The sequence below is a fragment of the Falco cherrug genome, chromosome 5 (assembly GCF_023634085.1).
Source record: "Falco cherrug isolate bFalChe1 chromosome 5, bFalChe1.pri, whole genome shotgun sequence".
Classification (NCBI taxonomy): Eukaryota; Metazoa; Chordata; class Aves; order Falconiformes; family Falconidae; genus Falco; species Falco cherrug.
Window position 1 is genome coordinate 59,988,718 of NC_073701.1, and position 26,462 is coordinate 60,015,179.

At 40.3% G+C, this 26,462-nt stretch overlaps 1 protein-coding gene across 3 annotated transcripts in view; it reads left to right on the forward strand.

The window, feature by feature from the left end:
* The first annotated feature begins 11,041 nt into the window (after positions 1–11,041).
* The window catches only part of ZDHHC17 (zinc finger DHHC-type palmitoyltransferase 17), a 71,944-nt gene continuing 56,523 nt past the window's right edge, over positions 11,042–26,462 (forward strand). For all 3 annotated transcript variants that reach the window (XR_008732377.1, XM_055711287.1, XM_055711288.1), the window contains exon 1: positions 11,042–11,174. Coding sequence is in view for 2 of the 3 variants with exons in the window: in XM_055711287.1 (XP_055567262.1) it covers positions 11,112–11,174 (63 nt within the window). In the remaining variant the exon portion in view is untranslated. The remainder of the gene's footprint in view (positions 11,175–26,462) is intronic.

The following is a 26,462-nucleotide window of genomic DNA, read 5'->3' on the forward strand; positions in this document are numbered from 1 at the left end:
TTACTCAAGCATGTAAGACAGCAGCATTAGGATTTTCACTAAAAGGCTAATCCCTACAGTGATTTTTCTGATTTTGGTAAAAAAGTGTTGTATTTATATTTGCAAAAGTCCCATAGTTTGAGGCTATTGCTACCAAGTTTATTTCATTTATTGATTCTGTAATTCTCAACACCTTCTTCCCCATGTCTTTGACAAGCACTTGAAATACCGCTACAGAACAAATGCACATGAATTCAAGCCAACATCCTTTTGCACAAATGTATTATCTTCAGAAGCACCTACATTATTTCGGAGCCAAGGCCATTTTTAAAAATGGCACTCAGCGGAGTGAGAGGGTGGAGTGATATCCCTCCCCAGGGGAGCCACAGGCAGTAGTCTCCATTCGGGTCACTCACGTACTCCCCCATCCTAACGCAGTGCCCGTTGAGCTGATGTCTGCATAGTGCTATACCTTTCACAGGCAGTAGGTAGGGTCTTTCCCACCAGCCAGAGAAACTGGCTTTTATCTATTTAACGTGCGTGGCAGAAGTTGGGCCAGCACCTCCACTAACCCCCTCTCTCCCCAGAAAACACCGAGAAGCTTCATTCTTGCCAGGTAACGAATTTGAGAAGGAGAAAAATATTCATGGTCAATAGTAAAATATTTAATTTTTCAAATTCACTGGTTTCCCTCTCCCCTCCACCACCACCTCACCACCCCCAGTTTCTTGCAAGGGTTGGTAACTGTCTACTTTCCAATTCTGGCAACTACCTGTGTGTAGGAAAACCCATGTCTTGGTAAGAAAGATGCTCACAGGTATAGGTTTGAAGTGCTCAAGTCTGATGAGAACTAGCCTTCAGTGTTAGATGACTATAGGTATGTTGTGGGCCTTCCTGTATTGCTGCTTTTTTTTTTTTTTTTTTTTTTTTTTTTTTTTTTTTTTTTAAGAATAACACAGTTGCAGTCAGTTCCATTCACTGCATTTTCAATTTCTGCGCTGCCTTCTGTCTGGATCTACACAGGTTTTAGGATAGGAAATGAACATTTGCAAAGGGCAAACTGAGCACTAGTGCAGTTTCCAACCAAACAGCACAATGCTTATACAACGTAGCCTGCTGGGAGTTGTGCACCTGTGTGGTGCCTCTGCATGTGTCTGAAGTCTCTTCATATTCTCCTTTATATTGAAGATCTGTTTTGATTTGCTGTCTCTCTTGTAAAAGCAATGTTGTAAAAATCCTTGGAGCTTGCTTCTGACGTGCACCTCTGACGATGTGCACAGCTGGCTCTGCATGGTCCTAACCCTGAGCTGGGTTCACATGAGCCAGCTCTGCTAATCCCAGAGCTGGGAGCCTTAGGGTATTATCCAGCTTGCATCTGCAGAAGTGCTGCTCAGTTACTTCTGCCACGCAATCAACACAGCAGCTCTGTGCTGCACCAGAGGGATGCTCCGGCTCAGGTCAGCCTGTGCTGGGGCAATCTGTGCTCTGCTCCATCCCACAGAACACCGCCTGTGTCTTCTCACCACAGTAATGGATGGAGAGGCTTTTAGGAGTTTTGTTGGGTTCATTTCTCTCTCTTTTTTTTTCCTTTTTTTCTTTTAATATTGTGTGAGAGGCAGAACCAACGCTGTGATGGCTGATAATTGCCTGCACGTGCGGGTTATAATTTAGGATTGCGTATATCTATTTTTCAGCCTGCTTCAGTAGACTACCTTGGGCAGGAACGGTAGGACAATATTCAACACACAGTTGTGAGGGAAAAGGAAACATGAAGTGAGAAGAGAGGATTTAATAGATCTATTCAATAAATAGTCCCCAGGGTGGTGCCTGATGCCAGGACTAGGGTGCCCTGGTACCCCTTGGATGCCCCCCTCCACTGGCCCACTGGGTGCCCAGGCAGCAGCAGCTCCGCTCCTTTGCCTGGAGCTGTGGAAGCCCTGGGGCATGGTGCTAGGAAGAGTTACGGGGTTAAGAACTGAGAACACCAGACACGGGCAGTCAGGAAAAATGAAGACTGTCATAAGAAACTAAGCATATGGCTACTAGGTCTATATTAAGTTTCATTTTACGTGCATGGAATTACCCCTTCTCCCTCTGAGACTGGCAGGGACTGGGTCACTGTTACACAGGGGAGCTCACATCGACGCAATAGCCAGAATATTCTCCGTCGCAATATGCTGACCTGCAACTTCGCAGATGAAATTGATTATTTTTGCTGTCAGCCTCCTCCTGCTCTATTAAAATTCAATTTTATGGTGCAACATTCCCTATGGATATGTTTTGTCATTTGTTTCCAAGACAGGCTGGAAGCATGTATGTGCTTCTAGCAAATGCTGATACCTCGTAAGTTAGCAGCAGCAGGCTGTGATATAATAAACTGCTTACTTTTTTGTTATCATATAATATGTGACCATTTGTAACAGTCTTAAATCCAAGCTATACACCCATCTATTAAATACCACTCTGTGTGCCAAACCTTTTAGTTCCACTGTATTAAAGTGCGAGTGAGCCTTTTTTCTTTTTTTTAGGACCACTGAAAAGTGTCGGCAGTAAATGAAGCCCAAGGTGACCAAGGTCCTGATCCTGCAGGTTCCCAGGTCTTGCCACTTCCTATTACCACCAAGATGTGCAGTTAGAATGCTGTTAAATCTCTCAAGTGGTGGCACTTTTGAGAATAGGGACTGAGAGTCTTAAACTTCGCAGCAATTCAAGGGATGTCTGTCTCATCAAGCTGTAGGAATCATCTATGCTATTTTGACTGAAGGGAGATAACACAGTCATTGCCTTGAAAATGTCTTAGCATCTAGAGCCTTTTTTTTTTTTTTTTTTTTTGAGAAAGGAATCGTGAAAGAGGTTAGAATCATCCACCTATTTCTGGAATTATCTACATTGCCCACATTTTGCGATGTTTCTGATCAGGAATGGTTTTTGATTTTCATCTGCAAGCTCAGAAAGGCAGACTTGGAATAGTGCCTCTGTAGATTTCCATCCTCTCCTAACCCAGATCTTTGCACAGCAGATTAGAGCTGCACAACAGGGCCATCAGCTTTAAAGTGACAGCTCAGCTGTCCTGCATTTATTGTAGAAACGATGCCATTGGTTCATTTCTTACAGCTCCTAGAATTGATTATACTGCCTATACACCTCCTGTACACTTCACTGTCTTTAGTGATTTCCAAGCACACCACCTAAACATGCAACTTTCTGAAGCTCAGTTTTCTTTCTTAAAATAATTAAAATTTCATCATGCAGCGTAATGTTTAACATCGTCTACTGAATATTAGTAATACACGTTTGAGTTTGCAGTCCAGATTGGCCATTTTCATCCAAGTCCCCTGAATGTTTGCTATATTTTACTTAATTGTTTTAAAGCCTAATTGTGGGGACTATTTTTTCATTTAGTAGCCTCAATATTCTGGCAGTCATTATATGAATCTAATGAAGAAAAAAAAAAAGTAAAACCATATCCATTTTTTTCCCAAACTGTATCAATGAGTCAGTAAAAGAGATTGATGCTTCCTATGTACCCTTCCTTAGTCAAGGGCAGATGTCTTTTGGAGCTACCACTCTTTCCTGTTGAAGCACAGCCTAGTTAATGTCAGCTCCTATGCACAGAGTACTTGCCTGTGTGCAATGGTTATTAATTCATCAGAAATTCAGCAAAAACCTAAATAAGATGGTAATTCATGCAACATTACCAGTCACAATTTTAAAAGCTTGTCATGAGTGCTGTTGGCTTATTTTGTCTGTCCTTAATTCCAATAATATAATAAATCTAAAATACCTACATAACATGCTTTAAGTACTTCAAACAGCCAATTAATTGTCTTCTACAAAAAAAAAACACCATAAAGAAATAAAACATCTCCCATGAAAAGCAAATGGATAGCCCTGAAGTGGTCAGGTAATTGGACTAGACAGTCATTGTAAGTCCCTTCCATCTGGACTCACCTTGCCTTGCCTTGCTTTCTTACTATCAGAAGCTTTCTGGTTTTAATCTTTCGTTTTCTTTCTTACTACTTTTGATAAAAGTTTCCTTGTTTTATCTATTGTTCCTGTGCTATTACTTTTTTCTCCTCTTACATGAATGCAAACAACTTTTCATTCTCAATGCATGAGCAGGTCCATCTCTAGCAATACGCTGCCCCTGGTAATGGTCTCTAGATGTCCACTATGGTGACCATAATGACTACAGTTCCTGAAGAGGATTATAACACAGAAGTATTCTATGATCATGCTATTTGTATGAGTGTCTTATTACTATATGTGTGGACACCACCTTAATTACTGAAAATTACTTGAATTCAGCTAGCAAATTTTCGTTTATAAAGGGGAACGGTACTACTCTACCATGCTTCTCCGAGCTTGATTTAGAACTAAACAGGGAAAATATTTACTTCATTTGATATGAAGTACCAAAAAGAGTTCATGTATTGGCTTTCATCCAAAGATGGTAACTCCTAACTGATTTTTTTCCTTATTTTATCATTCAGCCTGCTTCAACCTCAATTCCTGATGAGACGATATTTCCATAAAAGGACACCATAGTTGAATAGGTATTCCTTCATTCTCATTAATATCTTTTTAAAGTAGTGGAATGACTATTAATTTGATTTTATTGGTTTGTTATGAGGTTTCAGTTTGGCAGTGAGCTCCCACCTCAGCAGCTGCCTGTGTTTCAAAAATCCACTCTTCGGACATGTTCTGCACCTTCTCCAAAGGCAGCTAGAATTATCAGCCCAGTGGATGCAAAGAGAGGTGTGGGAGAACCAATGGACAATGAAAACAAAAATAGAAAGGAAAAGGTTCATAAAGTGTATTCCAGTCTTCAGATTCAGTCTATTCATCTTCCCTTATAAATAAATAAGGAGCATAATCCAGCATCAGCTGAATCACAGTAGTCCCAGGTTTCCCCAAAGAATGAGCACAGACAGATAAAGCAGAACAAACTGGTACATGTGACATGTTCCTGGATGTGCTAATGAAAGTGGTCTAGAGAGATACTCGAAGGAGACAGACTCAGGTGAGTTAAAAAATATTTGAGTAGACCTATTAGATCTGTCCAGTCTAAGTAGCGAGCAAGAACACTAAGTAACAGCAACTTTGAACAAAGAACACAACTTTGAACAAAGAAAGAAGAGATGGTGCTTTGACGTTAGATATAACAGCAAAGTCATCCATGAGTATGATATGGTATCAAGATCAGATATTGAAAACACAATGAGTGGGAATAAAGTGCATCATCTTAAAGGGAAAAAAGTGGGCATGAAAAGTCATGTTAGATAAACCCACTCATTTTCTGTACTTTTAACTCTATGAACCAGTGCAGATTTTTTCAGCATGTGGAATTGCATCAGCAAAGATAATCACCTAGGGAAATAAAATGATTGTTTTATGTCATTCAAGGACTATACATATTTGCAAACAGTAAGAATATTCTGGCAGAAAAGAAATACAAAACAAAATGACAAAGCCACCAAAAACCTAAAAGCAAGGGTGCTATGCTTAATGGCAGCCTACATTTAGTGCTCACCTCTCTGACTGTGTTCAAATACTAAATAATATGCACCGGAAAATTATATGAAAGGAATAGAAAGTGACTAAAAGAAGCTAGCTAAAAGCTAAAGAGACGTTGCATGGACAGGCTGAACTCCTTACTGTTTGAAATCACAACGCTAATTAAGACATTTAGGATTCCATAGATATAATTTTTTTTTAATACATGCTTAGCATCTTGCAATTTGTCACTGCTTTCTATTTGTGTTTATTTCATCAGCATTATATTTTAATAACTTTATGGGGAAAGCTCCCTGCATTTAATTTAATATAGAGATTTGGGGTCCAATCACACTGTGGGAAACTGCACATAGAAAAGGCTCCCTTTAAATGAAAAGGGTGACATCTTTCACCACTGCAAGGGCATTTCCAGCTTCCAATAGCCAAACGGAGAGTTTGTTCACCCTAGGAAAATGAAGAGTGAAATAGCAAAAACATATTATTTTTCCAATCTCAATTTCATCATTGGGCCTCTTTTAAAACTAGCCACCTACTGGAGTATTTTCAAGGGAGCAAGAGGTTTTATAGCAAAATAGAAGATTTCCTTGGGCAGATTCATCCTGTTCCATACTAATAATGCTGCAAAACACCTATAATTTTCAGACCAGCAGACAATATTATGGCTTGCTATCCCATCAAAATAAGCTTTCCCCCACAAAGATTTATTCAGGAGGAGTAAGGAAGAAGGTGGCTTTCCCTTTTAGTTATTAGCCCATGCTGTGTACACTCCAGGTTACAACAGCTGAGCAAGCACCCAGACATTACAGTTCAGCTGGGATTTTTGCAACATTTTTTCACCTGTCCTTTAGGAGTATTGCTGATACTGTACGGTATTTAAATTGCTTGGCATGATATACAATGGTATTTGATAAATAGTAAGGGATGGTATAAATAGACACTGTGTCTGTCTTTCCTCTTCTTCAGAAAAATGTACATCAAGATGACCACCACTGAAATTCAGAAACACGTCGCTATAAAACTGGTGTAAGAATATTGTCTGGCTCTCTGACCTGGATTGTCCTTATAAAAACTGGTTCTAGCTTGACTTTAGGTATCACCCCTTGCCCAGTACAGGGGAAGAGCTGCTTGTCATTAGTTTAAATATTTTTCTCTAAATTGTTGAACTGTACATTTTGGTGCATCACAGCCTACCTTAATTATAAGGTATGAAAGGAAACCCAATAATGGTGTCATGATCATGTATCAGCTACAGTCATACAGTAGAGACACCTCTCTTCAAAAAGAAAAAGGGTCTATCAGCATGGTTTTTTTCTCCAGTTTTGTTCACATTGGATGGAGGAAGGTCATTTGTGAACCTCTCCCTGTTGCTGAAAGTGGCTAGCTAGTTTCACCTGAATTTTCCCTCTGGTTGTTTCCTGTTATGCTGAGAGAAGACCTAGTGAGTAAGTACAGCATGGGATTAAGATGAAATTAGTGAAGCAAGTTTCACTGTTGCTGACAGGTTTGCCTTCCAATAGCCAAACCAGAAACGGGAGACATCGATGGAGGTGCAGTGTATGAGGTGTGCTGTCACAGTTTAGGGGGTGAGCTTCAACCAGACAGATGTTAGGACAATAAAATAATACTGCCTCCCCACCACCAGAGAAGAAAAGCCTACACAACCTTTAAAGAAGAGTATGTTTCTGAGCCCATTGCATACTTAAACACTCAGAAATATGGTAATGCTGCAGTAGTTTGCCCTGCAGAAGCATCTTATGGAAATGCTTCCAAGAACCAGCAGCTGGAACAGACTGGAGGGGAGGCCACCTGGGGGGTTTCAGTCACCCAAACTCACAAGCTTTCAGGCACCCAAACTGGTCCAAACTATGTGAGAATCGGGTGTTCTCCATCTAGGAGTGAATGCAGGCTGAAAGCATAGACATGGATAAACCCAAACAGAATGACACATTTTCTATTTTGGTAGACGCATTTAGATGGATGGGTGTCATTTCCAATACAGAAAACACATGGCTCAAACAGTAACAAGATTAGGAAATGCAGTGTAGATAGTGAACAATAATTCATCATAGCTCCTTTGCAAGCATACTCAGAGAACAGGAACATGATATAGCTTCCCCAGATATTTTAGCCCCTGACAGTGAAGTCATTTTTTGGGGTGACTATGCAAGGGAAAATTTCAGAGGCCTCAGTATGGTGGCAAATCAATCTCATGATGTATTAATTAGAATGGGGTTAATGAAAACTATGTATGAAAAGTGAAGGACAAGGCAAAACACAGCTTTTCTAAAGATATTCATTCTTGTAGAGTTAAGTAGGGTATTTTTGACTTAGCACCTATTTTTGGACTAAGACACTCCAATATTCTCACTTTAAGTTTTGGCCTGCCGTGAGAGCAAATACTTATCTCTAATCGCAATATTTAGTTGCAAAGGTGAACATTATTTACTTACACTTTTAGTTAAGTGGTAACACCATAATACAAAACTACTACTAAAACATGTATGTTAAATGTTTTTTATTTCACTGTCACATTTCACAGTTCAGTGGAAGGTAAGAGCTAAAATAGCTGCACAGTCATACCTAGTCCTGAACAGAGTGTATGGATATGTATTCTATAAATATGTCTTGTTTCTGCCAAAGGTGGGGTTTTTATCCAAACAGTTTGTTAGAAAAGGTAAAATTCGTGCTGCAGAACTGAGAATCGTAAGAGTTTGTGCTGCTTCCCAGTTAAGCTGTGTTTTGGCTTACCTGAAAATTAAAAGGCATCTAGACCTTGTGCCCTTTTTCATGGTGATTATCGTAAAGCAAGACAAAGGGAAGGAAATCTGTGTGTCTGTGGTATGGGTGAATTGTGTTTTGCTTTTGCCAGACTAGAATCTAAACCCATTTTCTAGTGCATGCACTGTTTAGCCGATATTATAGACCTGTCCCTATGGCTTGCCTAGTAAGTAGCACTGGATAAAACTTATTTGGTCGATACAGAAAATACTTCACACATCAGCTATTGACAATTCAATGCAACCACGCAGAAGAGCATTTTCTGCCATTGATCAGCAACAATTCCTGGCATTTACAAGGCATCTTTAATGTGAAAGCCTTAAATTGCTCTGCAATGATAATAAATTCTCAGAGTACCCCTTTGAATTAGGTGCCGTGGTATTTGATTTACAAATGAGCAAAATAAAACATAGAGGAGTAAGGTAATTGTTCAAGGTCAGACAATGAATTTTTGGCAGAGTCCAGAAAAACATCTAACCTTACAGCCCTTATATCTGTGGAAAATAGGTGCAAGCTTTGTTATCGAAGCAGATTGTTAGGTTGGTAACTGTGTTCACTTACTCTGCATAGATGTTAACCTGTCTGTAATGACAACCTAAGACAGCAAAGAACAATGTTTCCAAGCAATCATGTTACAGATTAGGAGTGGACAGGGAACGCTTGAGACATGGAAAGCTTTCTAACTTCTGAACCACCACCAGGTTTTGAATAAAGAGCTCTAATGCACACACCTTAGCACATTCCCATATTCTAGTTATGCTGTTACTCGGTGGTAAAAGGGACACTCGGTTCTGAAGAAGGGTATAATATGAACTATATACGCAGATGAGACCTCAAGTGTAATGGCAAAAAAATCTCTGTACAGATGTCTCTGAGAACAGAACTGGTTTCAAAATGCGTAGACCTGTGAAGAACAGGGTATAAATACCTAGACAGATGTCAGGGTATGTGTTTACAATCCAGTTCAGAGCCACGGGATGAGCATAGCTTTTTTAGACTTGCAAGGAATAATAATCTGCATAGATTTTTGGTTATTTCATCACTTTTATTATAAATATGAGCGTAGAACTGTCACGATTAATAGGATTTCTATTTCTGGGGTTTGCAGGAAGTTGAAACCCTTCTTCTTTAGGCAAATCAGATTGCATATTACATCTAAGCCCTGCTGCATTTAATATTATACACAGTTAAAAAAAGATCCTCTCCTGTATACTCTGTCTTGTTCTGCTCTTTTAGCACTTCAGTACCTTATGGTTTCAAGTCTGTGCTTTGAGACCTGTTTCACACCCCCAGTTTCTAAATCCTATGTCATTTTTCTTCTTGACAAATTTAAGCTTAAATATATTTATACAGAAAAAAATGTTTATGGTTTAACATTTTAATAATGCTGTAGTCAGATTTTATTAGTGCTTCTCTGTTACATTTTGCATGAGATAGGAAAAAGTAATGAAGAGAGTATCATTGTGAGGTTTTAGGCTTATGAGCTTAATGTATTATGGTACAACAAAATGTATTATCAAAAGGTCCTTTTCTCACAAAGGCAAATGAGAGCACTAGAGATACAACAACATAAAGCAGCAGTCAAACCAGTGATAACATTCTGTAATTGCAAAACCATTTTTTATAAAAATGCAATTTATAAAAAAAAAGGCTTGAAATAAAGAGCTTTAGGGCTCCTAATCTTGGCTGCTTGTGCATTACACAGCTTATAAGAACAGAAATGACAACCTAAACAGAACCAAGCCTCTTTTCCTGCACGATGTACTTTGACCCCTGAATCTGCAGCAGATAGCTTGGCCATCTGGGTAGTGCGTGTGACAGGATGTAAGAAATCACCGGTTCAGTTGGGTACAAACGGTTGGAATGAATCCCTTCCAAGCGTCCTCTGAACTGTTAGGGGGTTTCAAACGTTCCTGCAGCCGAGAGTGAAAACCTTATAAAAACTCTCCTGGCTTTTTCCCACGCTCTCTTTGCTACCTAGTAGGCATGAATAAAACTTCCAAAGCAAGCTGACAGACTTTGCTTAGCCTGTAGCCAAATCCACATTAAATGTACAGGGGACCTCGCCTTTTGCTCTCATTCCAGATTATAATGAATTTAATCTAAGCTAAACTATCTCTCAAAACCTAAATTATACTAAATATTCATTCAGGAGCATTGATACCGGTATCTCCAAAGAGTAACATGCTTCTCTAAACAAAGTTGCTAGCAAAAAATTTGATTTCTCTTCGGTCGGCGGCTGCCTGCCTCACGGCAGCCGTTCCGGGGCCCCGAGCGGCCTGCAGCCCCCAGCCTGCGGGGGCCGGGGCCGCCCAGGGCCGCGCTGCGCGGAGCGGCGGGTCCTGCCCGGCGGTGGGAAGGCAGGCGGGCAGAGGATCAGGGAGCGCTCCCCAGCTCTCCGCGCCTCCCGGGGAGCAGGGGGCGGACGCCGGGCCGTGCCAGTTATCCGCCAGCTGCGGCCCTCGGGCTGGAAACCCGCCCGCAGGCTCGTCCCCAGGCCGCCGCCGGGGCCCCGAGGCCCGTTAGCGCCGTCGCGCCGCCGCCCGTAGCTCCCAGCGGAGGCGGCTCCCCGGCACCGCCCTTGCCGAAGCCGCCGGGGAGCGGCCGAGCTCCGGCGGCCGGGCGGCGCGGGCGCTGCAGGGCGGCCGGGGGGGGCAGTGCCGGGCCTCCCCCCCCGCGCCCCCTCACCGGCCCCGCTCCGCCCCGCGGCTGCGCGCCCTTCCCCCGCCGGGGGCGCCAGGGGGCGGTGCGCGCGCGCGCGCCTGCCGTGAGGGGGGGAAGCGCGGCGGGCGCGCGCGCATTACCCGGCATGCAGCGGGCGCCGGGCTCCCACCAAGATGGCGGCGCCTCTGGAGGAGTACGAGAAAGAAGCGGGCTGCGTCCCCATCCTGCACCCGGAGGTGAGGGCACCCCGCCGGGCGGCGGTGGCGGCGGCGGCGGCGGCGGCGGCGGCGTGCACGGGTTCAGGGCGCGGCCGGGGTCAGGCGAGCGGGCGGGGTGCGCGGAGGGCGGGAGGTGCGCCGCCGCCCCCCGCCGCCGGCCTGGGTGTGCACGGCGGCGGCGGGCCGGGGTGGGCTGGGCTGGGCTGGGCCGGGCCGGGTCGCGGCAGAGAGCGGCTAGGCGGGGAGAAGGTTGCGGGTGCCGGTGGCGGGGAGCGGGGCAAGGCCCGCCGCGGGCCCTGTTACGGCGGCCTCCCTGGCGGCGGCGGACCCGGCCGACCCTGGGCCGGGGGGGGGAGTAGGGCGGTGGGGGCCCGCCCGACCCCGGCCCGCCGCCACCCAGCCGCTGCTCCGCGGGCAGAGCCGCCCCGGGGTGGTGCCGCGGCACCGCGTCCCAGAGCCGCAGCACTCGGTGCCCAGCCGGGCTCGGCGCCCGTCTCCGCCGCCCCGGCGGGGGCTGCTGCTCAGCAGCCCGGGGGAAGCGGTTCGGAGGAGGAGGAATAATGTTATCTCTTGTGTTTTGCTGGCACTGGCCTAGTCCCATCCGGCCCAGCGCTCCCTGAGTGGCCGGGGGGGGGGGGGGGGGGGCGGTATTTTGGAAGCAAACGGTCCGTTTTTTCCAATCTGTTGGCCAGGCGGCGGTAGGAATGTTTACAGGTAACATGTAGAGGTCGTTTTGTTTCATGTTTTTACCCTTGTTTTGTGCCACCCGCCTTTGTCAACAGTGTGTGTGCATTCTTGAGGACTAGTATGAATGCTTTGAAGCATACTTCAGACAGTTTAGAGAAGTCTTCTACGTGCAGACTTTTCTCCTGATACGTTAAGGATTGTAAGGATTGTTTTTTCAGCCTGCAGAAAGATTAGTGCATATGTCAGGCTCCAGTTTTGCTAAACAGATGGTACTCTTTTTTTGCTTAAACAACGTCTTAATGACACTTCGGGTTTTCATGATGACTGAAGGGGCTCTGTAGGTCTTTACACACGATTGTGTATCCTACCCACTCTACCTCTCCAGAATTTACTCACTTATGATTTTAAAATAGACCTGTCTGTTCTGAAGGTTAAGTAGCAAGGCAGCGCACCCCAAATAAGTTTCTTGATTTTGTAGTTGTTGGTGGGTTTTGTGGTTTTTTTGGATATTTTAAGTGGTGTGCGAAGACTGTTGCTACGTTTCACCAGACTAACCAGAGAAGTATCCTCACTTGCAGTGTCTGATGTTTTCCAGAAGTGACAGAAGTCTTCAGTAATGATCCAGACTGTTGGATGTTGATGTTCTTTGAAAGAAAATGTTCTTAACTTGTAGAAACTCTAGATGGGCAGTCTAAAACTATAAACTGGAGTGAAAAGCATCTACAGGCTGTTAGGAAACCATTGTGTTTTAAAAGATTGTGTTTCTTAAATCAGCTTTGAGTAATTACTATGTAGTGAACAAAAATATTGCAATTTAATTTGGTGATTTTCAGTAGTTAAGCAATCTGACAGAATTTTATGCTGTTCCTTTGGTGTATAAAGTCGAGTGTGTACAAAAAATGAGGAAGTTAATACATGTTGTGTGCTGTAATACCAACCTGAATCTTTTAATATGCAATAAATATCGCTCGTCTAACTAGTCTTGAGGGTTTTTAATTTGATTTTTCTAGAAATGCTGAGTATCTAACTATATCTTATTCTCAGGGTAGTATTTACACAGATTTCAGTGGGTGTTCCTGTAGTTCTTAAAATCTCTTTGTGCCGATAAGCTTTAAAAGAGAAGGATGTTTCTAATGTTGGTGGTGAAACTGGCTGTTAAGTGAGTATTTCTGGAGTGTCTGTTAAAAGCTTGAGGATTTTGTACCGCAGCAGAGCTGTATCATTATAGACTTGTCCACTAAACAACGTAGTACCTCTATGTTCAGTCATTTTTGAAGGTCAGGGGTCTTAATACTTGGTGATTTCCCCTTTTTAAGAAAGTAGCACCATGTCCTTATGTAAGTAGTGACGTTGGAGCATGTAATCCATTCTTACATTTGTATACATATAAAACTGATGCTTTTTATAGGACTGTCAAAATCTTTCCCAGTTTCTTATGTTTTATGCTACTGTTATTTGTGTCATGCATCTTTCAGATATTTTTTCTGTGCTTTTTTTTTTAATGAGATGTTTGCTTCTTACTGTCTCTTTATTTTGACTAATCTGAATTACTTTCAAAGTTTTTTGATGGGCTTTTTTTGAAGGAAAGTATTTTTTATGCGGGCATTATGGCTTTGCATTTTACCATGAGATATTATGAACACAGTATTAATGTTGCAGGAAAGATGTTCTTGGAAATAGTGAAAAATTAGTGAAGTACTGGCGTGCTGGAAGACATGTTTATTTGTGAAAGGCACAGCTTAAAGTGTTTCAAGGAATTTTGGTAAGAAGAGGTAGAAACACTGCTGAAAACATGCATGCTTTATGAAACTGGTGGTGGGGGGCTGCTTTTGGTGTGGTGTCTTGCTGACTGAGTTTGTGGGCCTCTCCCTCTCTCCCACCTGAAAGCAAGCCAAACATATAGTAGACTCTTGTTTCAAAGGACACTTATTCTTTCTTCTTATCACAAGTTCAGTTTACTATGACAGTGTAGATCCCACTGTTTGCTAATAGCATCATTATAAGTTTACTAGTGGAACAGCAAAGCATACAAATACCATTTTAGTGCTGAAGTACAACAAATAATGTCAATTGCTTGTATAATACTAATAGAATCATCTTACAGTATATGATAAATGGATGGAGAGCTGCTGGGTAACTGATATATTTTGGAAATAGTTGCTGGAGAGAACTATTCCTGAACGTCATTGTTCCTGAAAGTCTTAGAAAAGTTAATCTTTTAGACTGAATATTTTTTATTCCCACCCCCCGTTCTCCGTGAATGATTTGGAAGTGATAACAAAATTGCCATTAATAAAACTTGCAGGTGAAGAGATGGGTAGGTACTATGCCGGAAGGACAGCACAATTGTAAAAAAACATCTAGAATTCATGTGAAATTACGCTAGTAGGACAAAGTGCACCTTATAGCAGCCATATTCAAAGTAGTGCATTGAAGATAAGGAACATAGACATAGGATTGTATCCTGAAATTTATTGACTGGTAGGGTATAAATATGAACAGGCAGTTCAGCAGAAGCTCCCAGTATAATGCTTTGATTAAAAAAAATTGTAATGTATTCCTTGAATATTTTTTTAAAGGTGGTTTACTGATTAGGAACAAGGAGATTATTTTTGGCTAAGTATGTGGTAACATTAAGGATGAAGTTTTGTCTTTAAAAGTCATTGTTAAACAATGAAGAGTATTGAAAAGAGTTAAGAATTATTTTAGCGATGCCTTAACATGAACAGGGTTTTTCAAGCCTTTCACTGTATCATAGTGAGGAGCACCTTTTTTCCTCATGCAAATACTTTCTTACTGAGATGCAGTGCTTTATTCAGTTTATACTTAACAACATCCAAGGCTGGAAAGTGAAGCTGAATGGGATCAAATTGAAAGGTGCAAGCAGTGAATGGTGAGGGTGAGTAATCATTGTAACGAAGAAGGATATTCAAGCTCTTGATGTTTTCAGCTTGAGTTTGGATGTCTTTCTAGAGACCAAATGCAAGCTTTTGAATTCTGCATGTGGATAATTGGGTGGTGTTTCAAATCCATGAATATGAAGGAGTGTAGACTGTGTTGAAGTGACTGATTTTGTGAGTGATCTACCGCCTCTTTTATATACATGAATTCTAGGATTGCAGAGTACATAGATGACCGAGGAGAGGGGGTCCTTTTGGGTATAGATCTTGGGGTGGGCAGGGCATTGACTGCCCTACAGTGTGATATGGTTGCTCCATTGTAAGAGATGCAGAGTACCCTAGGATGGAACAGTAACACTGGACTAAGTAGTTTTGGTGGTTTCCATCTCCCAGTGTTCAGGTTTCTGGTGACAGTTACAATGGCAAGTACTGCTTCCATTTATACAGTGTAGCCCTAGTATGGGAATGCAACTCATACTTGTCCTTTGACTAAATTATTTTAATAGGCCTTCTGACTATAAATTCCTTGGATCTTCTAAACAAGAACAACTTCTTGAACTGGGTAGGTGACTGTAGGCTTGGATGTTTTATTTTGAAATGTAGCGTGTGTGTGATCTTCGGGAAGTGGATTGTGTTTGTACTGCTCCTGTTTGTTTGGAAAATATTCTTGGTGTGTGACCTAATACAGCCTGAACTTCTAAGGTATTTCATCTGTTCAGGGCTGCATCTCTTCCTAAATGGTAAGAACTGTTACTAGGGTGGAAGATCTCTTTTGTTACTGCTGTGTAGTGCATTCACTAATGTTGTTAGGTTGTGTGCGATATGTTTGAGAGAGATGGAAGTTACTGATTGTTACAGATCTCTTTTGGCATTAGAAAAGTCTTGACTGTGGAAGTAGGGGTTTGGGGGATTTTTTTGGGGGGTTTGTGGGTTTTTTTCTTTTTTTTCTTTGACTTACTCTGAAGTCAGAGAAAAATCTTCCTGCAAAGTTGGATGAAAATTTTAAGGGTGATGGATTCTGTCAGGAATTATCCCAGCTCAAAGCCTTCATTTTTATCTTTGTTTCTCTCCCTGTGGTTCAATTTGTAACTACCTAGGAAGTTAGAAGCAAAATACCTCCTTGTATTCCTTGGTGGTGGTGTGAAGAAAATAGGTAAACTTACTGTAGATAACTTTAGGTCTAGTTTCTTCTGTTTGAAGTATCAGTGAAAAGCTTGATTTTACAGTCTGACTGTTCCCTGTGGATTTCTATTGATACTGGTAGGCTGTGTTGGGGTGCAGATTGTTCTTAATAGTCCTGTAAAGGTATGAGATTTAATCTGTAGTTTAGTCAAGATCACTTCGGGGACTAAGTTTACATTTGTGAGCTCATTCAAAGATCAGTTATTTTTTTTATTGTATTATTTAAAAAGAAGGTCGGAACCATGAAGTCTCAGGCAAATTAGCGTGTTTGATATTGAAGTTTCTGTCTTGCTTTGTCTGTCATGGTTATTAGTTTCATAGTTTGAGGCCAGAGGGGACTGCAGATGTAATCCAACCTTCTAATAACAGGCATTGAGGTTTTTTTAATGAACTAATTCTTTTATAGCTGGGATACTACTTCTAAAGTAAAAGAGAAAATAAAATCCTATAGCAACAGATAGTATGGTGTGGCTGGAAAAGTTGCCCCCAAATTAATTTGTCTAAGACTCAAACTTATTTCTAGTCTCAATTTAATTTGTTTCCATTCATTACATCTTGAGAGAGATCTATCCAAATATAGGTCTGTCTGTATTTATTTAATATGCTGATGGTTGTCGGATCCCTACACTGATGTTATGGTCTGCAGTCCTGCTGATCCTTTTGAGTCTGTCGTTAAAGTTGTGTTCTTTCATTCTTCCAGTGTTTTCATGGCATTGCTCTGAGTTCAATAGCTGCTGTATTGGCGAACTTGAGAACAGAGCACTGTTCTAGTAGCTACACTAGGGCCAATTGCAGTAGTAAAGCAACTTCCACATTCTTACTTGGCATTCTCCGTATGTGTAGACCATTCTACTGGTCTTGCTGGGAACTGCACACTGGAAGCTAGTGCCCTGATAATACTCACCTCCAATTCTTGTCAATGCTTTCTGGATAGTTACCAGGATGGATCTGCATTTAGATAAGACTTTGCTTTTGTTGGTATTTAAAAAACCTTATCCTGGCCTGTCCCAACCTTCCCCAAGTAATATAAGCTACATAGTATCAGGTATTATTTGTCCCCCTTCCTTCCCCCACAATGTAAGTTACCTCTACTCTTGAGTTGCAGCCAAGCATGAAGTAGGGTGGGGTAAAAATCCAAGCTCTGTAGGATGCATAGTGTCCTCTCAATAATATTTTTGTATTGACACTCCCCTGAGGTTTTAAAAACATGAGCTACTGAAAAGCGCAAGAGAGAGTTTTTTAGCCAACGTGGTCCTTAACTAGGACAGTATGTGTAATAGTCACAAAAAGAATCGTAAGAATAAAGCTTGTTGACTTCTAGTTTTTAATACATACAGGATAGACTACGTTAACTTTATATTCTAATTTCTTAATCAAAGTATCAACAATACTAAATCAACCACTTCATACATTAAATGTGTTTGACCATTACTACTTCTGTATAAACGGCAAGTGCTGGGTTTATTATTCTGTGAAGTCATGGTACTTAGCCTTACTAGTCTTTGCTTTTTTGTTAATTCTGTGTCAAACTTGGAAAAGCCAGAAACAACTTAAAATGGTGAATGTTTATAACCCATATTTTTTATCCAGATCACTGGAGTTTCTTCATGCTTAATGAAGAACAGTATTTGAATCTTTTGGACTACATAGTTGACCTAAACAACCTGTACTTTAAAGAAGCTTAATAATATTTGTTGTTACATAAGAAAGCATTTTGTCATGGCAACAGTATATGATTTAAATGTTCTGGCTTTTTCCTGGTGTTTTTGTTCTGTACTTATTGAACATTTTCAGATTTTGAGGCTTTCTGTTGTTATTGACAGTTCTATCATTCTTATGTTGTAATCTTGACAATTTTTGTCCATTTCTTTTGTTGTTAGGATGCTGCTTGCCCTTCTGGGGATAGGAATGTCTTGTGTCCTTTTGCCTTTCAGTTGGCCATATTTTTCTAATTTGTGACACTCATTGTCAATGCTTCTCTTGCTGGTGGTTTGTTGTTGTTGGTTTTTTTTTTTTTTTTTTCCAGTTGTTTTCACTTCCCTTGTATGCAGATTTTCGTCACTCTGGGCTTTTTCTCAGTGGTAGCATTATGGCTTCTCAGGCATCTTGAAAACACTTGAAAAACTGTAAACAGTTCTATTTTTTTAATGTATTTTCTTCTGATTTGGACAGTAGTGGATTTTTCGCTTTCTGAAACAGGCCCTCTTAAAGCATCAGTGATAAATGTCTTGTTTGACCTGAATTTGTGTTGGCTTAGTTTGCTTTTACTTGTTAAACACAGACTTTTATTTCTCCCAGTTTTCACACATTTTCAGTTTTTCAACAAGTGTTTATTTCACTGTGTTTACCTGCTTGCTTAGGAACGTAGTGAGACATTATAAATGTGGAAGAGGGTTACATTTTAACTTTGCAGAATCCAGTTTACAGAATTAAAGAGGAAAATGTTTGTTTGCTGTTGGCTTGAAAACTGGGTAGTATTGCCAGTGATACTGACATGTTTCAATGGGAGTGGCATCAGTAATTGGTATTTCAGCAGGCATGCTGTCCTCTGCTGCTTTTCAAAGACAGTACAAGATAAAGATTTGACTTTCACAGTGTCCTTGTAGTTGGGAGAGACACTGGGGTCTGTTACAAATGAGACTGTAGAACAAAGTTGAGGCTTTTTCTGAAGTCAGAGGGAGTCTGGCTGAATTGAAAACCTTCAGGTCTGTCATGCCCAGTAGTACGTGGTGTAACGTTAGACTACAATTTGTCCTGTGCAATTTTGAAATCTAGTAGTTTCTTCCTACACTTGTAGGATGACGTGAGGTCTTCAGAAGTGTTTCCTTAATTGTCCCTGTAAGGGGGGAGGTACCAAAATTGGAGGGTAGTGGGAATGCTGTGGTCAGAGCTTGGAATGCTGTTCAAGATCAAGGGATGACTTAGGAAGGGGGGAGCGCAGTAGCAAGAGAGGAAGGACATCAGAGTGTGCTTTGAAAACACTTGAACTGCCGGTTTTGAAGGTTGTGATGTTTTTTTAAACTCAATCACATGTTAAAAAACATGGTCTAAAACCACAGTGGAGCCCAGACACGGTCCCTTACCCTTCCTGGGACTAGCTCTTGCAGTTGTGTGGCCAGTAGGTGAACTGGAATACTTCTTGCTTTGTGAGTGTATGACCTGATCTAACTGAAACCATTACTGTGCTGTTGTGAGAACTTGTAAGAGGTAACCAAGAATGTGCAGCCAGGACTGTGAGTGTGACCGCTCCTTCTGATGGCACATCAGTTTTAACTTGACCTAAGGTGGTTGTGAAACCTACCTTTAAACACTTCCAGCTGCATGTGTCTGCCAGTGATGCTGGTCTGGTCCCAGGATAAACCAGTTCAGGGAACTAGATCTGTAGAAAATGCATCCAATAAAAAAAAAACAAACTTGTGAATCACTTTCTGCCAGTTCACTATGCCTAATCCATTGTAGGATCAAGTGCACTACAGTACTGATAGAAAGTAGAGGGTGAGCTGGTGTGACCAGTTTGGAAGGTTAGGAGTTGTCTGACAGTTTAGAACAGTCCTATTTATACCACAGATTTACTAAGCTGTTTGATATGCTGCAGAAAATCAACTATCAGCATGACTAGAAGCACCTTTTATGCACTTCCTAGTTGTGGTAGATGAACCAGCCTGTGTTTATCCAAAGTGGGAATGAGAATTTGCTTAGTTGGCTGTTGATTTGAAGGTCCATTTGCTGGTTCAGGTTGTGGTAGGAATGGGAAACTGAAGTTTTCTGTGAAGACCGAGTGCAGCTTATACTAGCTTTCTTTTTTTCTGTATCGGCCAAGGAGAAAAGAGGGTCCATAGCTAGGCTGACGGTTCATTCTGTCATGTGCACTTGCCAGTCCTCTAATACTTGATGTAATTTTTTTGCTGTTCCTCGGAGATGAATTAGCTGTAAACTCACTAAGGAGCATAATTTACATTTGAGAGTGGCTTTGGCAAATACTTGATGAATAAAGCAGAACTTTCATTATACTTTTTGTTGAGTACGTGATGTTACCAGGTTTGAAAATTGAATCAAGAACCTTGATCTTTGGAAAAGAATTTTCAGAATATCCTTTTCTGGGAATTTTGAGGAGTGGTTGTTTTTTTTTTTTTTTTCTCCAAGTAGCTGAGGATCAGGATTGAGCTAGATGCACCTAAGTATGTATTTTTGATGTTTAGCACTTTAAAACAGTGAAATGCATAACTGGTTATAAGTTTTATCTCATGATGACTTCCTACTAGTGCTAGATGTCTCGGGGATTTTTTTTTTTAATGTTGAGACTTGTGTAAGCTCATATACTCTTGAGACCTAGACCTGTTTAAACCACTTGGGGAAAAAAGCCCCATTTTTATTTCTGTTGAAATCCTGAGATTTTGGCTGAGAACACAAGGTAAGACTCCTTGAAAAGAGAGCCAAAAGGATGTATGTACATGTTAATGTAAGTTGCTGACTAAAACAAAACTTTCAAGTAAATTTTAAACCATAGCATTTTAAGCTTTCCATTTTTTTTAACCATTACAAATGCTAGTCAAATGCAGCTGTTTTAAATAACACTTGTTGCTGACACTGTGTGCAAATACAAGGCCTTCTGAAAAGCCTACTTGTGAAGCTGTTGCTTCCTAAAGCATAACACTGTTCAATTTAGCATCGTCTGTAAGTAAATGACTAGAAAGCTGTCCATTGGTTGTGGATGCTTGCTTTGAAGAAATAAAACTTGCTCATTACCAGCTATGCTTTAATTCACATGTTCTCTGACCTTTGTATAAAGTGGCTGGGTAAAGGGCTCTAGTTGAGCATCTCTAACTCATGTAAAAAAATCAGATCTACATTGGCAAGTATGCAGGATTATTCTCTCTGTTGCTTGTGGGTGGAACTCAGTATCAGCAAAAGGACTACTTTACCATGTTTGAGGCTTTTCTCAATCTATTTTGCTGCTTTTTAAAGAAAGGATTGTAGACTTAAACTGTGACTTGCTTTCACAAAAAAATCAGAGTATTAGGTATGGGGTTTTTTCCATTCTATGATTGGCTTCTCCAGGGATTTTCATAAATGCATCTTTTCATTTGGCACGTCAAGAAACCATGCAAATAGGCCAAAAAATTAAAGAGGGGAAACCAAACAGACTTCATGGGATGCTGTCAATTGTGAAAAGTAATGGAAAATGGCGACAGAATTGGCATTGAATGGAAGGGGGGTTTGTCATGTCATACTCAATTTATGTAATTTAATGCTATAATAGGGGGCAGGGACAATTCCAGCATAAATTGTAAAGGTCAAAGTAAGGCAACTCAGACAGTATATAATTGCAACCCAAACAGTTCAGTGTTTTTTAATGTATAATATGGCCAGTTAAGATAATTGGTATTGTGCACTTTTTTCATGGAGAATGTAATTGGTATAGATGGAAGTTTTCTGGCATGTATTAGCTAAATTGAAGGTGTATATGCATCATCTGAGTTCAGACAATCTTAACAGCTCATAGCTGCTGAAAGCTCTGGCTCCTCAAACTTGTGGACCTGTACAGCCCTGCAGATTTTTTTATTTCATTTTTTTTTTTCTGGCTAGGACTTCACTTGAGTGTGAGAAGGTTCAGGCAGCTGCCACTTGAAGACAGTCAACAGTTAGTCAGCTTAGCTGTTTCACTGATTTTATCCTAAATTTACTGCTGTTTCTAGAGAAGAAAAAGCTGCTATTTTCAAGTCTGTAAAGAATTTAATGTGATCATCTCTAAAATTAATACATGATCACTTTAGCCTCTGTTTCTGTGACTTTGTGTTGCAGAATTAGGTGAAGGGGTAGGGGCAGGAAAGTTACCATAAGCTTTAGAAGAGGAACTTCTAAGTTAAAAATGCCAAAATAAATACCAGCAGTATCTTTTTTAGGAATGCATTAAATGTATTTGCTTGTCCTTATTTTGGGAGCATTATTCTATTAATGCTAGTGCATGAGTGGCTAGTGTTTAAGTGTGTATAAACTAATGTGGGTGTTTATAATATGCATATTACTATAAATAAATCTGTATAGATTCTTGCACTTTAAAAAAAGTAGGAGGAAAACTGGGAAAGTTTACTAAAAAGCACTATATTCTGTCAAATGAAGAACAGAGAAATCAAATGGAGGGTAATTCTTTAATATTAACCTTCAGTAATCCCTGTCAAATATAACACACGTAAGGATTATTTTATTGTTAAGCTGCTTTGAAATAGTTGCAGTCACTTCTGATTTTATCATGATTCTTTCAGCTATAGCCAGGTATGGAAATAGTATAGTCATCAAAAAAAAAAATATTCTTCTCTTTTCATTAAGAAACAAAGGCAATGGTATGCAATAATTTATAGAAGGTGATGCTTTTATTACTACATTTTTATTTTTAGAAATTCTTAGTATTTTCTCTTCAAGTGTCAATTATCTTGGTCATCATTCAGAATTTGAATGTCTGACTTTGATCGTGGTATTGCTTCCTTGCAGCAATATTGCATAACATTAAAGGAAAAGCAGTCCTAGCCATCTGTTAATGCCTACCAGAGCCATGTGTAGCAGCTGTAAGCAGCAGTATTTTCTTCCCTTCCTTATGTCCAAGCAGGCATATTGACCTATTCATATCCTCCTGCTATATATAATTGCGAATTATGAAACGGCGATCTCAGAATAATTCAGTTTTGGTCATATTCTTTCATATATGATTTCATAATTTTTTTCTATGAATACTTTTCTCAGAATTCTCCTTAAGCATTTTTCATTTTGGCTTTTTTATTGGAAAAGATTAAAAGATTTGAGCATTGAGGGGAAATGAGCATAACTTTACTTGGACATTTGGTTTTGAGAAGTGATTGGGAATACTGGTATTGTTAGTGCTCGTTCTTGGAAGCTGTACTTGCTTTTTGTTCCCCTCTCTTCTGCACTTCCCTTTTTCCTTTGGCAGTTTTTCATATTTTGCTTTATCTTCTGTTTCCCTATCTTATTGGTCCTGTTTTCCAGAGGATGTTCGCTTTTCTCCTTTACTGTGTTGTTTCTTTTTTCCAAAACAACTTTTATCGGTTTTTTTAGCCTTACTCTCACTCTTCCAAGTTTTCCTACCCTGCATTACTTACATATCTGTGCAAGCAATCTGCACATTCTGTGACTAATGAGTAATGATGAACTAGTCACAGATGCAGATGAGTGATTAGGGCACTGTCAAAGGATAGTCACTGAAGTGGGAAGCTCATCGAGAAAGAGTGACCCCTGGCACTAAATGGAGAACCAAATTTGATTTTTATAAATAAGTAAAATCTGTCTGTTGCAACCTTCTAAAGCCAACCAACTCTACCAGTTTCTAGAAATAGCATAATTTTCTTCATCCTGTAAGCTTGACTTCCTTGAATATTTAAAAGCTGGAGTGTGTTGTTCCATGATTTAGTCAAATTAACAATTGGCAGCTGCCAAAATGTTCATGCTAATTCTCTTTACTTGCTTAATGTTCATGCTAATTCTCTTTACTTGCTTTACTTCTACCAATGGCCCTGGAGCCAGTCTTTTTGGAGGAAAAACAGATTCAACCTGCTGTCCTTGTAAAAGAATCGGGTTTTTCTGTTTCTTGTTTAATTCCTCCTCTCTGCACCCCCCATGCCCCTGCCCCACAATTAATTGAGTGGGCTCACTGTACCACAGCTAGCTTGAGTTAGACAACAGGAGCACGGAGCCAAGAGCCATGGGGGAGAGTGGGCAGAGAAATGACCTTTCTCTTTTAGCAATGGTAAACTGCTAATTTGGCTCAAATCAAGCTTGGAATTGGCTTCTTGAAACAGGATGAAGTAAGCAGAGATTTAGTGTTTGCAACCTGCTTATTGTAAATTAGGGAGATTAGGGCCTCTGCTCTCTGTTTGGGTTACCTGACTTGCAGCTGGGGAGGAACTGTTGTCAGTGGAGATCAAAATATCAAAAAATAAATGCATTTGGATTTCAGTTGACTTTTCATCTTTGAATTTGCTGTTAGTGGTTTTTAACAGTGGATCATAGTTGTGAAATTAAATTTCCCTGGAATAAATGTTTTCATCATAAAAGGAAAAATAACACTTCAATATTGTTGAAGCCATTTGTGAATGTGGTGTATGTTCTAGGCTCAATGTTACGTTGTGACTTTATTAGCAATCTGTCATATGTTTGGAAAAAATCATAGTAGTTCTAAGGATTTAAACTATTCTCCTAGAATTTCTGTGAGGGGGTGTGCATTTAGAGGAGATTAATTCTTTCCTATTTTTGGTGAGAACTTAAAAGCCAAATGGTGACAGTGAAACTGACAGTGCACAAAGTTCTGTGAAAGGCATGATGTAAACATGATAAAAATAATTATTTTTCGCTTTTTAAAATGCTTATTCGTGTTCCTTTAATAATGCTGGGCAAGCAATCTTGGTCAGTATAGGACTTCTAAGCAGAGCTTTCTCTCTAGCAGGTTGGAGGAGTAATCTGTATTTTGTGTTTTAATCTTCTGTTAAAGTCCAAAAATAGATGCTGTCTGAATGTTGTACCTATGCTTTCTATCTAGCTTAGCTGCTGATGCAGAATGACTAGCACTGGGCAAACTCCCCTGACATCACGCCCCTGCAGTCGGTCCTAGCGGGGCTGAGCAGGACATGGGATGCCTGGGTACAGGCAGCTGTGTTCAGGTAGCCTGCTGCTGACTTATGGCAAGGCCCACACTTGTCGTGGCAGCACTGCATGGTTGTGTGGCTGTGTTGAAAGCATTGTATTTGTTATCAGTGCGTATACAGAGAGATTGTGATTTATATTCACAGCTTTTTAAATGGCAGGTTTATAAGTTGCTATGCTAAACATTTAAAAATATAAAACTTGCCAGAGGAAGTGGTGGAAAAGGTAAATGTTTGCTAGTTTTAAAGATTTGGCATGGTTTTATTCTGAGCCATCTTGTTTACTTAACTTGTAATGAGTGAATATGCGCAAGCATGTACGGGCTTAGGAGGAGTTTTGATGTCTAAACAAGTTTTATTGACTAGATTGAAATCCTTGCATACTTAGGCTTGCTCTTTCACTTTTAAATGGTGTGTTGTGGTACTGAGTCCTTGTTGCAAACTTAATAGTTTAATATACTGTTGCAGTCCTTGTGATGGAGGAATTACCACAATGGTATTTGAAGAGCTTCTCTACTTTAGGGTTATGTTTGCAACGGTGTAGCACATAGTCAAATGAAACAATTGCCATACTGTTTGTTTGGTTTTTTTTCTGATTCTTACTTTCCAAATAACTGCAGAGGTACTTGGCAGAACTTGACCCCTGGCTGGATAGATACAAATAATTTGTTTACTCTTTTCTCATTTGAGCAACAGATGCTTCAGAAAACATTTATTTGCTGTATTATTGTATTAGAAACTGATTTTCAATTGCAGATTTTTTTCTTTAAAAAGGACATAATTTGAATTTGTGAGTTTTAAGAATGTGCTTTTGTGTTTCAGTGTTGTGAATAGAATGGCTAGGAGAGCTTTGCACTTTCAATTTTCAAATATGATTTCTGTTTTTTTCCATTGGTGTATATATAGTCTTTATAAAAGCAGAGGGAGCTAGCAGTTGAGTTCTGTTGACTAGATATTGGTATATCACAAGCCATGACATCTGGGGGAAGGTTAATCATGTTGAATACAACAATTTTCGTTTCCTGCTATGTTGATGTTTAACCAAACCAGTAGGCTTTGCAAGCACAGACGTAAGTAATCAAATTGATCTCTGAAATGCCTAAGGCTGTGATAGGGACTGCAAAATCAAAAGTTGAAGGTTCAAGGGAAGTGTTTTTTAGCTGTCTTCAGTAGACTCTGAGATAACACCTTGAGCTCATATCTGTTTTGGATTCATGTATTGTAGGTCTTATGATGGTCTCCTACTTCAGGCTATCTTATATTTTGTCTTGTCAGTCAAGTGCAGTGTGTAAGAACATTGTTTGCAGTGACTTGGTCCAAATCATGTATCACCAGGTGAGTCAGGTATTACTGTGATTCACAAAATACAGGTTCTCTTCTGTCTTCATTCCTGGCAGCTTATTGACTTAGGAACCCAAAAATTACTCTGTGGATCAGTCATAAACTAGGCACTTACAATGCCAGGTAAGAGTTATATCCTGTAGAATGGCACCAATAGTAGCCAGCATGCTACTATAAGCCAACATGCAACTGTCAAGTTGCATAAATAATATTAAGTAATAAATTTTGACTCTAAGCTTGGGAGTCTGTGTCCGGACTGCAGAAAGCTGACTGGTTTGTGTGAAGATTCAGATTTGATATGCTTTCCTGGAATTTGTCTTAAATTATTTACTTCCAAAATGAGCAGTATTTGCATCTTCTTTTCAAGCAAATCTAAAGTCATCCATTTTTCCACAGTTCACACTGTGTTTAGGAGAGTCTGTTGTATGGTGTTGGAGGTTGTGATGTCCGTATATGTTTCAGGATTTTAGGGATTGTTTCAACTGTTCTTAAATGTAAAATACAAACTTAACTTCTTAGTAAATCAGGAAACATAGAGTTCACTTTCA